Source organism: Chamaea fasciata, unplaced genomic scaffold (genome assembly GCF_029207755.1).
Source record: "Chamaea fasciata isolate MVZ Bird 193981 ecotype frontalis unplaced genomic scaffold, bChaFas1.0.hap1 SCAF_5, whole genome shotgun sequence".
Classification (NCBI taxonomy): domain Eukaryota; kingdom Metazoa; phylum Chordata; class Aves; order Passeriformes; family Sylviidae; genus Chamaea; species Chamaea fasciata.
The window spans coordinates 28,829,415-28,842,655 of NW_027094090.1; the positions used below are offsets into that span (position 1 = coordinate 28,829,415).

Below are 13,241 nucleotides of genomic sequence, written 5' to 3' on the forward strand. Positions count from 1 at the left end.
CTGATGAGCATTGCATGAACTTCCTCAGAAATTGCCCTTTGCTGATTTTTTGAGAGTCCATTGGAGAAATGAGTCAGCCACTTCATTCTCTCCTAAAGCCTGTATGAAGCGACTTCCTGTAGACTTCATTCAGGGAAAAATTCCCTTTGCAGGTGTTAAATACTAAAGCCATGCTGGAGCGGTTGCTGCTGCTTCTAACACTGCAGAGACCAAATCCAAGAAGATAAAGGGCGTCAAAGGAGCAAGTGAAAGATGTGGGAGGGAAGCCAGAGAGGCAACTGAAATAAAACACAGGAAGGAAGTGGTGAAGGAAGGCAGCGATAGAGGAAGGAGAAAGACTCTAGAAGGAAGAATAGAGTTAGAAACACTGGGAAAGAAATAGCAGCTGTAATTGATTTTTAGCCAGAAAGGAGCTGCAACTCTTAGCACAGAAGATGTTTACACAGTCATGGTGCTGTCTAAATAAGATAGAATTAAGCTGGTACTAATATTCACATCCTTTATAATTTTTTCTCTAAGAAGGAATGCAGCAAATAAACTTTTGAAAGAAGCAACATAAAATATTTCTGTGTCAGCACAGCAAGCCATCACTCAGTAGAAAACAGAAGTAATCCTACATAAATAAATAGTCTTTAAAAGAGGGTCAAAGTAGGAGAGAGAGAAACAAAAGGGAAGAAACAGTCACAATTATGTTTCATCAGATTTCTTTTCTGTGCCTCTACACATAGTTTCTTTTGTGTTTATTGTGTGTAGCTACAAGTTTACAGCTGCTTTCTTGATGTTCAATAAAAAATGTTGCTAAGCTTTCCTAAAAGCTAAGGGGAACTTTCTGGTACAAAAGCATCTGATGAACTTTTGAATAGCAGGTAAGGCTCCATTACTTGCATTGTTTTGTCAAATGAGTGGTTCCTCTGAATTCATTTTCTTTTTCTTTGAAAAAGAGATCTAGGCGGTTGCCATGTTCCAGAGGCAGGATGAAGTTAATGTATCTGTTGTTTTGTCAGCCCATATGAATGAGAAAATCTAAATACATGTAAGCTTGTCAAAAGTATTTTTTAAATATTTAGTCCTGTCAAACATTGGAATGAATTTTTGAAAGTACCGTTATGCCAAGAAAAATTGCCAATATGCTTATTCTGGAGTAAAGCCATAAAAATCAAAGGTGAACAACAGTGTCAAATTAATTTCAAGGCAGCACTAGAGAAGAATGGAAAAATAATGAAAGAGACTCTCCAAGTTTTGCTTCCAAAGAGGAGGAAACTTTTCTATTTCTTCAAGATAAAATTAAAACAAATACACTGTAAGAAATGAATATTGACGTAGAGCCAGTCTGTTGTACTCTCATTTAAAAAGTGAGGGGTAATTAGGGATCATACTAACCTTAGCACTTCGTGTGTGTGGCACCCCAGCAGGACATTGGGTTGTGCTAGATGTGTGGCGGAACCCAGGAAAATGACCAGGGTATCTGCCGGAGTCGAGACCTGGCTCATTGCTCTGCTGTTGGGTTTAATGTCTCTGCAGTTTTGCGGGGTGCAATGCTGGCACGGGGAACCCTTCTGGCCAGGGCTCCAAACTCAGCTGACCAGATCAGCTGGAGGCGATGGGCTGTCGGCTGCTCTTCTCTGCAGCTTCCTAGGAGCCAGCCCAGGGTGCTGGTGCTTGCTGGTGGACATGCTGGCAGAAAGGAGATCCCGTGCTGGGGTGAGAAGCACTGTGGCACATGGGATGCCAGTTCCTGGTGCCAGCAGTGCTGTCAGAAGCAGGGTGGTGAGACCCAGCCAGCTGCCTGCACTTCCATAGCCATCTGTCCTGCTCCTGCACAGCTGGAGCAGCCAGGAGTTAGTCCTCCACGCTGGGAGAGATACAAGTCTTGCAGTGCTACCTTAAATTGAATTTAAGAATAAAAAAAAAATAAAGTCTGCCTTGGGCTTAACTGCATGCCTTAAATGGGGAATTTTAATAACGGGCCAACAGCAGCAGTTTGAAGTATCTTACTGAGGAAAAGGTCACTGTGCCCATAAGTTATCCTAGCATTTGATCAGTGGACTCTTTTCCAAAGACTTTAAGTCTCATTATTCACTGCTTATAAAGTCACTTGAGATATAATAAGTCTTTTTATAGTAATGAAAGAACTCCCACAATTAGCCGGAAGGCAGCCATCTATCTTTTTAAACTACTCACTTCAGAGGAGACCAGGAGTTTCAGTCGTCTGTATGTGGATGAATTGCTGTGACAGTGATAAGTGTAACAGTCATGTGGCAATGCCAGCCGTGACTGAGTTCATGTAAGGGTGTTGCGGTTTTTTTAGAAGTGGAAGAGAAACTTTTCTGTTAGCAAAATGTACAGTATGATTCCCTAAAAGGAAAAAAGTGACTACACATTATTTAGAGTCCTAAAATCTGCCATTCAGCATCTTCCATTATCTTTGGGAACTGCAGATGATTAAGGAATGTCATTAATTTGATCTCCTAAAACTTTAATGGCAATTACCTTTTGAAGAGCCTCTTCTCTGAGAAAAGTACATACCCTGTAAGAGAAACTGGAGAGTGAGCTTGTGGTGGAATAGGGACACCATGAAGTTCACAGGATACTATAGCATTCAATGCAAAGGCTTAGAGATAAAAAGTGTTTGTTCTGAGCACACACACTGGATTTGATTGTATTTTTCCCCATCATCAAAGGATTACTGTATGTGGTAGATCTCTTGAGAGATTTATTTCATGCCCTATCCCTAAACAGAAAAAGTTTGAAATGATTAATGTAATAAATGATGTTCTAATTATATCAAGAAGTAACACAACGTATTTTATGCATGCCACAGCTAGTTTAGTCTTTATTGCCCTCAGGCAGAATCTTAATATCATCAGAAAAACTGTTTGTCAATATTAAAAGCAATTTGCATAGTAAATATACCCCAGCCTTGCAACATTGCCATCTGGGTAGCTGAGCAATCGTGCTAGTACCAGGAGGTGCTGGTAAAGGCAGACCTCATGAGTGTTCAGCTCTCCAGCTGTCACCCTGGGAGGATGAAAAGTGCCAGCATTCCCAGCCTGCAGCGAGAGGACAGGTTCAGTTGGAGGGCAGTGGGAGGTCTTTGTAGAGACGCGTTCAGGGAAGGAAGGATGGAATGTACTGGAATCAGCAGGCATGGGAGTCCTAAGGAGTAAAGAAAGGCCTACACTGAAAGAAAAATGCAGAGAAGAGCTGACAGCCTTGGAGAGAGAACTGAGGAGGCAAAGCAAGAGAAGGAGGAACGATGCTAAGAATACAGCCTGGAAGAGCATGCAAGAAAGATGGTGATTGCAACTAGTCACAGGTCTGCTGAGCAGATTGAAGGTGTTGGAAAAAGACAGCAGCAGCTGATCACAAATACATGTCTACCAGCAGTTTTCTCCAGGAAGCTCACTCTGAAACTAACACTGTAATTCTTGAATTTAATTTGGTGATTTCATTTTACTCACGAGACAAGTGCAGAGAACACAAACCAAGAGAATTGCAGATAATAGTATGTTCTCTCTTTCAAAACCTAAGTGAATCTTTTCTGAGCTCTTGCTGTACTTTTTGAACTGAACTTTCTGAGCTGTTCTGATGTTGGACATAAGCATTAAAGGACTGGAAAGTATCTTTGTGAGATGTGCATTGCTCTAAAACACAGTGATGATTTGGAGGAAATATTCTCCAGTTGCCAAGCCTCATGTTATGAAGTGCAGAAATTCAGTTTGCATTTTGGCTACAAATTAAAGCTGCTAAATAATGATTTAAAACTTGTTGGGACAATGATAGTTATCCTGTAGATGTGAATTGTAGCATCCAAGTGGTTTTTAAAGAGATGTCCCAAGGTGAGGGCCAAGAACCCCAAAGAGTCTTTAGGGATGGAAATGTCCCTTACGGTGTTAAGGAGATTGGAATGCTCTCAGGCATTTGTAGCGGATGGTCACTGTACCTCACCCAGCCAGCTACAAGCAGCCTATAGACATGCATCTAAGACACAATCCATTTCCTATACTCAATGCCATGAATGCAGTTAGGCAGTCAATACATTTGGGATTTAAAACCCCAAACCTCCCCCCATAGTTGGGGGGATCGTCAGTGATTGCATTGCTTACAACAGACTTGAATGTTTTTTCAAAGCATGGAGCATGATTCTGCACACAGAATTTTGGGAGATGCTTCTAGCAGTGGTTTTGTTTTATTTAGGGGTGACTGGGTACAGGAGGCAAAGTCATGAAGAAAAAAGATACTGAGTTTCTGTTTGTTGTAGAACCAAAGTTTCACAAGCACAAGGTATTAGTTACCTTTTTCACTAGTTTTCTGTATTAATGGCAGATGTGATGAGAGCTATTTGTGCATTTTCTGTACATCTCCTTGAGACATTTTTTCCATTCCATTTTAAAAATCTTCTGAATTCCCTAGGACAACTTGTTAGGCAATACTTCCACGCAGTGTCCAGCTCTTTGCTGGGGTCTTTCCAAAATATATCATGTTCTGAAATGAGTCATAGAGAGACGTTCTAGCTGTCAGACCTGCCCACAGATGCTCTGATCTCAGTGAACAACTCTGACAAAATGAAGCATCGTCTGGAGGTCAGTTGAAAGGAGGGTGCTTTTTTTCTGACAACTGCTGTTTAAATGATAAAAATTGCCTAGAAGTCACTGGGTTGTCTTCCTCTGAGAGAAAATTTTACAGAGTAGAAATAGGTATATTTTTATATTTTCCCAGTTTTTGTAACATTTATTTTGTCTTGCTCATAAATGCTTACCCATAGGCTTTACAGCCACAGTAGATTTCTGCTAATAACCGGGAAATAGAAGTTGTGTGCTGGTTACACACAGAGATGCACAGAAGGCTGGAGTTCTGGGTGTTGCCTGGACCTATCCGGTACTGTTGAACCAACTACACAAACGAGCTATCAAACAGGACAAACCTCAGCTCTACCAGTAATAGAGATGTAATTCTTGTTATAAACCTGTGGTTCAGCTTGAGAGAAGCAGCCAGAGCCTGCATGTTCAGCAGCTTGTGTAGCTTTTAGGAAGGATGACAAGATTTCACAGTCAGGGCAGCAAAGGATCAAATTGGAGCAAGAGTCACTTAACTCATCTGGCCAAGAAAGAGGAAATGTCATTAACCAGTATATAAAAGTTGTCCCTTTACTGAACTTGCATGAACCCTGACCTAGAAAGTGGTATTGGATAAAGGCTGAATTTGCTATCTTTCAGATTAACTTGCTGAAGAAATACAGCATAGTACTAAACTGTAACCCAAAGTGTCAGTGTGTCAGATGCCCTTTCTGTAGATGAGCACATTTGGGTTAGCAGAAGACTCAGTGTCCTCTCCAGCATGTGTGTCACTGGGAGGTCACATGTGCAATGCCAACCTGTCCTGCCCAAGGAGCCTCACAGCTGTTGGCCCTCAGCAGTGGAAGTTTTCTAGAGTTTCTGTATGCTGAAAGCTGTAAGTCTGGGAGGAAGCTTAAATGTTCATGTTCTTTTTTTTCCCTGTTGCCTGCAGTTAGGAAGGGCTCAAATTCTCATCCTAAAGAAGGACTGGTCAAACTTAAGGACAGTGTTCGATCTTTGTGCCAGTCTGCTGTCCAAGGATGCACCCAGGGAGTGGTAGCCTGGGTGTATTTAGGGTGAGAGATTGAAGGTGAAGAGAATGCTGTGATGAGAGCAGATTTAGCACCTGTCAGGTTGGGGGCATCTTCTGCATGGGTGTTGAAATCTCCTAGGACAGTGAGCCTTGTGAACTCCATCATCATGTCAGACAGCATCTCTGTCATTTAGTTAGGAAAGCTGTTTGTCTAGACATCTCTGCTCTTGCAGAACACTTCAGTTATGCTTTCCATTGCCTTTACTGAATAAATGAAGCGTCTCAAAGGATTTTACTTCAGCAGAGCTAATTTTAAACTTGCATATGCCAGATATTTGCTGAGGATAGGAGGTTATCTCATGAGCTGCTAATGCAACACCTTTTGTGATGATTTCATACACGACCATACCTACTTTTTCCCTTCCATTTTTTCTGCTATTTTCCTTTTTCTCTTAATATGGAAAAAGTAAAGGCTACAGGAAACATCAACATTTCTGGCTCTTTTGTTTAGAAAATTATGCCCAGCATTAAATGATCAAGAGCAGAAAAGTGTTAGAAGACTGTTGTAAATGCATATTATAAAGCTGGCTTTTCGCAAGATGCATGATATATGGTTAATAACGTTGTGGTAAGGATATAAGTTTTTATTTCTGCTATTAGTAAAGAAAATTAGGCATAGTGGTAGTAGTTGATATAGTACGCTTAAACTGTCTTTTTGGTCGGGATAACATCCAGTGTACATGTAAAGAAGACCCTGTTATTGAGATACCAACTATCAACATCTACCATCTGAAGAAAGTATGGACCAAGGCCCAAACTGGAGGTGATAGTGAAGATACAGTCAAGAAACACGCATGCTCTAAAAAGACAGACCCAAGGACGGACCATGCAGAACAGTTCCTGGAATATGGAAACTAGTTTATGGAAAAAATATGACTATTCAACAGATTGATACAATAAAAAGGGTATTTAAAGGATGACTCTGATATAACAGGGTGTGGACTTGGCCGAATGCCAAGTCACCTGGCCGACCGTACTTTGCTATTTTTCTATCTCTTGATTGTCTTATTTTCTATTAAACCTATTTCTTAAAATTTACATAGAAAGTGAACCTTGTTTTTCACAAAGACAGACAAGGCAGTTTAAATTTTCAGTCACAGGCATTTAAATTCTGGAAGCAGTCTTCATTGAAGGACTGATTTTTCTTCACCTATTCTTTAGCACTCATAACTGAAGATAACTTAACAACCATTTGTCTACATACTTTATAGTCACTGTTTTGTTATTTAGTCCTGTCGTTACTTCTCTGCTGCCCACCTCTGTGTGTGAGAAAAGTCTGCGCACACTGGTGCTGGCATTAGATGTGGCAGTTGGCCAATGTCAGTTGATGTTTGCATGAAAGACAAAGCCCATTTCCTTGTTTATTTTCCAATGCTGATGAAGTTTTGCATGTGGCTGGGTTTAGAGCAAGAATCCAAAGGGGATGGCAAGGATCCAGGCAGTGGCCACTAGTCACTCTGGGGGAGATGTTGACAAGTGGCCCAGACTTTGCAGTGTGTCCAATAGCCAGGGGAGAGAGCATTCATTAAACAAAAGCTTAATCAAAGAGGGCAGGAGGATGGTTTACATGAGAAAAGATATATTCTTTACTTAACATTCACAACTTGCTTGTGGATTAATTAGCCCATCTGCTACAACAAATGTATTCCCTTGTCTTTGTGTTGACTGTTAAAAGTGACTGATTTCTCTATCCACTTAAAATAGTACACTGGATTCCAAGTAACCTTTCAGGGGCAAGGAATTTATTTAATCATCCACTAAGGACCTGTAAATGGTTTGCTGTAAATAAGTGCTCAACTGTCTTCGACTCCCAGGGTAACTATATGTGAGTGTTAAGTTGGGGTATAATGCAGGAGGAAGAAAATCCTTAAGAAACCTGCAGGAGGAGTGCTTCCAGCCCCATCTCTAGTACTGGCTTTAGGTTTTTAAAAAAATTCTCTCTTCTCAGCCTCAAGTGGGCAGGACAGCTGGCAGCATTGAGTAATTCAGCTATAGATTTTCTTCTGAGAAAGGATGCATTTGTAAATTAGGTGGCCTTTATGCAGATCGACGAAATGTGTTGGTGAACTTCAAGTGACAATTTAAACAAGTACTGGGTCCTGTGTGCTTGTATTTCATAAGAAACCAAATAAAGGAGAGAACGTGTTTAAAGTCATCAAATTAAATAGGCATTTAAATGAAAATAGAGGTCAGCCATAGGTTCCCAGGATAAATGAAAATGTGTATCTTTTGTGATTTTTTATATTCATGTGATTTTAAAATATTATTGTTCTTTAGAAATAAAATTTGCATGTAAATGGTATTATTGTGAATTTATGTCTACTTCCTCAGAATAAGTGATAAGTATCAACTGATGTGAATAGACAGAGCTTCTGGTTTTCAAAAAAAAAAGGGGGGTTGTATGCTACCCAAATATCTTTCAGGTTTGTTGATGTGGATCTGTGATAAATTGCTTATCTTGTATCAAAATCCACATGGTTCAGCTGGGATCCAGAAGGATTGTGTGTTTTATACTTGAATAGAGGAAAAAAATTGATACATTGCCATTTATTCCCAAGCACTTACTTTTTGGTGGAACACCATATAGTTATCTGAAGCTTAAAAAGTATCAAAAGGGACTGGGGAGTCAGGAAAGTAATTATTCTAGTCTTAGAGCCTTACGAATGAGAATCCTTCAGATGGCCTATAGGACACTCTTCTTACAAAAATCACAGAAGCTGAAAAACTGTGTCCTTGATAGGATCCGAGTTAGAAACAAGACTGAAGCAGAGACTGGAATTGAAGAGTGGCTAGAAGACCCAGGCTTGAAGCTTTAACTGCCTCCATTAGATGGGGCTGAATCTGAACACCCTGGCAGTGTGACTTGAGTTACCAGAGAGGGTTTGCAGAAACTCTCTCCTTGGAGAAATTTCTTTGGTTTTCTTATAACTTAATGCATTCTTTGACTGCTCTGACTCTTCCTCTTAGATACAACTGATATTTTCCCATGTAAATTAGATTATAATTAGGTTATTATTTTATGGATGATAGTTTAAATGATAAAATTATAATGTTAAATCTTAAAATTTTTGGCTTCAGTTATCAGACAGACCACAGATATGCATTGAGCTTAGGTGACCAAGCTAACTGCCTTTTAAATTACCTGCTTGCAGTCTAGGCTGCAGTGGTGTGGTACTTTTGGGTGTCACAGGCATTCACATAAGGAGTTTTGAGCTTTTACATGTATAGAAATCTGTTCTAAATCTGCAGGCTTCTCATCACTGCATACAGCATCAGGACTAGCTAGAAAGGTCAGCTGACCTTTACATTGTTGGTTACATCACAATGCTGTTATTTTGCATGTCCTCATGAGTGACATGGCCGTGAAAGTGCTGATTGTTTGGAAGCTAAGTCAGAGGAAAGATGATGGCTGCCTTTTACTTGTGCACACACTCTGGAAATGCATTGAGTTGATCCATACATGAAAATAATGGTCAGCAGTATCCTAGCTATGCACATAAATATGACAAGACTACAGTTGCACAAATTGTTTCAAAATGTTACTGAAGGCTGCTGAGTTGCTGAGGCTCTTTTGAGTTTGCTGACATTGTTCCTGTTTGCCTTTGTCCTTTTTGACAACAAATTTCCAAGACTTTCTTGAATGAAGGAGTGATGCGGCAAAGATATTTTCATTTCAACCACTACTTGCAAACATTGGGGAAAAGTAATTTATGGGGTCTGGCCCATTTCTGGGGAGGGTTTACACTTAGTTCATTAAGTTTTATGAAGTTTTATGACTAATTGTCTATACAAAGAAGATAATTTGAGCATGACCTTGCAGCAGAATCCTCTTTCTGATTTTACAGTGGTGTAAAAGTTTTCCCAGGAGTGTAAATTTTAATCAGGTTTTGGTACCTTCAGATAGTCATGTTTCTTATTAGAAAACCCTACCTTTCTGCCCCAGCACAGGATCCTCTCATTTCCACAGTAGCTCACCACAGCTCAGTCCTGTGTAGCAGTCAACAGTGGCCTCACTTCTCTAGACACAGCGGAATAGTATTTTCTGTGTAAGGACGTTGCACAGCCCTATGTTCAAGGGCTTAGCTACTGACTGCCATTGACCAATTAGCCTTCACATTTTGTAGTGGGCTGATGCTTGCAAATCTTGCCCCAAACACCTGAATTTGTATAAATTTAGCATAATCAAACCTTGTGGTTATGTTTTTAAATACCCTAAGGCCTCATCTAGACCAGAAGGAATTTGCTGCTTTGCCTGTGGCAGAGACAAACCTTGGCACAGTCTTTTAGTTGTGCCAAGCTATGCTACATTTGCAATGTAATTTTCTCTGGTTGATTATTTGACTGTTCATAGCAAATTATTTATTGAGTTAGTTCTCTTTCCTTGAAAGAGCAGCAGCTGACTGTGCTAGTCAAATCTTCCTATCTGTGGTCTTAATGATTGTATAATAGCCATAGCAGATAAGTGACAAAAATTTGAAAATTGGCCTTGTTTCTTTTTAGACATCAGAGGCATGTTTATTGACATCTGCAATAATAACAGCGCTATGCCAGAAATCCTTTAAAACAATTGCATGCCACAGAAAAAGCTGAAATTCAAAATTAAAGGCAGCCCTTCTATTTTAGCTGTATTTTACAAAGTTAATAGAACAGGATAAGAGAAATAATTTTAAAGTAACTTCTAAATTTTGTAGTTTCTTTGCTGTGTTTGGATTCCATTGAGTGGGACAGTTATGGAAGAGTTCAAACCATTTCTAATTTCTGGCAAAGATTAAAAAACTTAATTCTCCTCCCAGCTGTATATTCCCTCTTGCTTGGATACCAAAAGATGCTCATCAACGTCATCTAGTGGCTTGATGTACTGCACAGATAATTCATCCCCCTATATTTTACACCAGTGTTTTTATGCTGCCTTTTCTCTCACCTTTGTTGTATTCTTCTGTTTTTCTCTAGGTCAATGGGAAGGACCTCTCAAAGGCCACTCATGAGGAAGCAGTGGAAGCTTTCCGCAATGCCAAGGAGCCCATTGTAGTTCAGGTTTTACGACGAGCCCCAGCTACCAAAGCTCACAGTAGCTCTCAGGATGTTCAGCTTATGGATGCCGGCACTCAGACTGACATCACTTTTGAGCATATTATGGCTCTGGCCAAGCTAAGGCCTTCCACACCACCTGTTCCGGATATCTGCCCTTTTCTACTTTCAGATAGGTATGGTTTATCTTTTTCTGCTGTTCACCAGTGGGATTGAGGCATTGCAGTGATGGTCTTCTAGCCTTCTCCTGAAGAAGTCTTAGGAACACTTTTAATAAGTAATAAATGTTATTGATAACCACTATCCCATTCAGGCTTCAGTGACAGCATTCCTGAATTCTGCTTGTAGATTAGGGCTACAGGAAGGAATCTCAGCCATGTTTACTTTGTGTTTATGTGACTATTCATTCAAAGCTAAGCCCTAGTCAAGAAGAAAAACACTTCTGTGTTCCAAAGGACCAAAAAGGCTTCTTCAGACTTAGAAAGAGTTTGTCTTGTTTTTTGTTCTTCCAAAATTTTTACCAAAAAATCAAGGAAACAAATTATTTTTTTTAATAGACCTTTTGATAAAGGTCTCTTTATCCAAAGCAAAACAATTCCAAAAATATAGAAATCAAAAAACACCATTTCATCTGTCATATGGCAAAACATATGAATTAAATTACCTCTCTTTGGAACTGAATTGGATTCAAACACCAGCAGGTTATGCTTATACATAAGTAGGGTGTAGGGTTCTTCCTCTTTTGACTCCACCTCATAAATAACATCATGTAGTGGGTGACCCCAGATGACCCCACAGACCCTCTGTAGCCTGCCAAACTATAATAGCCCTAGACCTTTATCACTGATTTGCTGGCATGTTGTGTGTCTCTGCAGAATTGATGCTAATGCAGAACATGCCACTTTTGACTTTGATGACATTTTAGAAATTCTAGGTTAGATGGATTGGGCTTACTGTCAACTGCTGCACAGCAAGGAACAGGATACATGTATTTCTGAGTTTTTACTGGGTATTTCTAAACTGTGGCCTACTGTGATTGAAGTTCCCATGCCCACAGCGTGGGGAAGAGTTTTCAGCTTCTGCTAAGATAGATCCACACTGGATCCAGCCTTGGGTCTAAAGTTGTTGTAAAAAGACCTCCTTCTTTGTGTTCCAAGCCCCTTTAACGGTACAGTGTACTGACATTTCTAACTGTGCCGTTGCTCAAGTGCACTTTACCACGTTGGTACCCCTTTAACACTAGAGGATAATGCAAGTTATTTTACGCAATTTCTTGAACAGTTTGTGAGCCTGATGCAGCCTGTAGACTGTTCAATACTATGACCAGTGAGTTGCCCCCAGCCATGACACAGCACCTGAATCTGGAGTTATGTACGTTTATGAATGTAAGGAAACCAAAAATGTCACAGTGAAGCAGTTTGGTCCAAATCAGACCCTTTTAAGAAATCACCCTGTGTAAGTCCGCCTAAAGATGAACCCAGCAAAATGAACTCAGTCAGAACATGAGCTTTTGCAAAGAAAACAGCCTGTGCTGCTTCTTGATACTGTTCCTTTCAGGCTGTCAGGCCATTCAGAGTAGCACTCCTGAGATGAGAAAACTATGAAGTGAAGCTTGGTTGGCAGCAGGATGGAGGCAAGGGGAGGTGAGGGGTGGGGGGGAGGGGGTGGGCAGGGAGTGAGGTGGGCTTGGCACCTTTTAATTTAAAAAAAACCATATTGTCTCATCTACTGTTATTGTACTGCTTTGTTCCACATAGCTGCCATTCTCTTCACCCAGTGGAGCATGAATTTTATGAAGGTAATGAGTATCTTTCCAGCCTGCCTGCTGATGCAGATAGAGCAGAGGATTTTGAGTATGAGGTAAGATCATGGGCACACCCTCTCTTTCTGTTATTACAGATGTGGCATTTACACAGCTGATAGCAGTCTCCTCTGAGAAAAAGAAGATTGGGAATACCTCTTAAAAGTCATCACAAAAGGCAGTTTTGTGTTATACCTGTGTGATGTCACAGGATTTACTGGGTTTAGGCTAAAGATGTGAAATTTGAGAGTAGAACTGCAGTGGGTGACTACATACAAGTCTAGGAGGCATGTTAAACATGTTTTGTCTTTGTGCAGTGGAGACTGCAACTCAAATGCTTCTCTTTAGTAAATTTAACACTTTAAAGCAGGCCTTTCCACAATTACAAATAGTTACTGGAAGCTTAATTGTTTTCCCCCTCCTGCTCTAATTTCAAGAATCAATTGTCCTTGTATTTCATACTTTAGAAATCAGTCTTCTAGATGTCTGGGTATGAGCCTTGAGTGTTTGTAAGACCACACTTCAAATTGGAAAATGAATATAGTTTTTAGTTTTACCTGCTCTTTATATTTGACACTGTAAGTATTGCAGTTATAAGAGATTGTGCTCTGTACCACAAATCTCCTTTTTCCTGCTAATGTATTCCACTGTCTGGTGACAAGGCTGGATGTGTTTCTGAGTCACTGGAAGATCATTATGTGAAGCTTCCCAAAATGATAGCATGTGATTAGTGATGTTGCTCTTCATTAGATTTTCATTTCAA

At 40.1% G+C, this 13,241-nt stretch overlaps 1 protein-coding gene across 1 annotated transcript in view; it reads left to right on the top strand.

Annotated features, from left to right (window-relative positions):
• PDZRN4 (PDZ domain containing ring finger 4) overlaps nt 1-13,241 on the top strand; it is a 234,526-nt gene that overhangs the window by 181,959 nt on the left and 39,326 nt on the right. The window contains exons 4-5 of the mRNA XM_066183096.1: nt 10,600-10,853; nt 12,435-12,537. Coding sequence (XP_066039193.1) covers nt 10,600-10,853; nt 12,435-12,537 — 357 coding nt within the window. The remainder of the gene's footprint in view (nt 1-10,599; nt 10,854-12,434; nt 12,538-13,241) is intronic.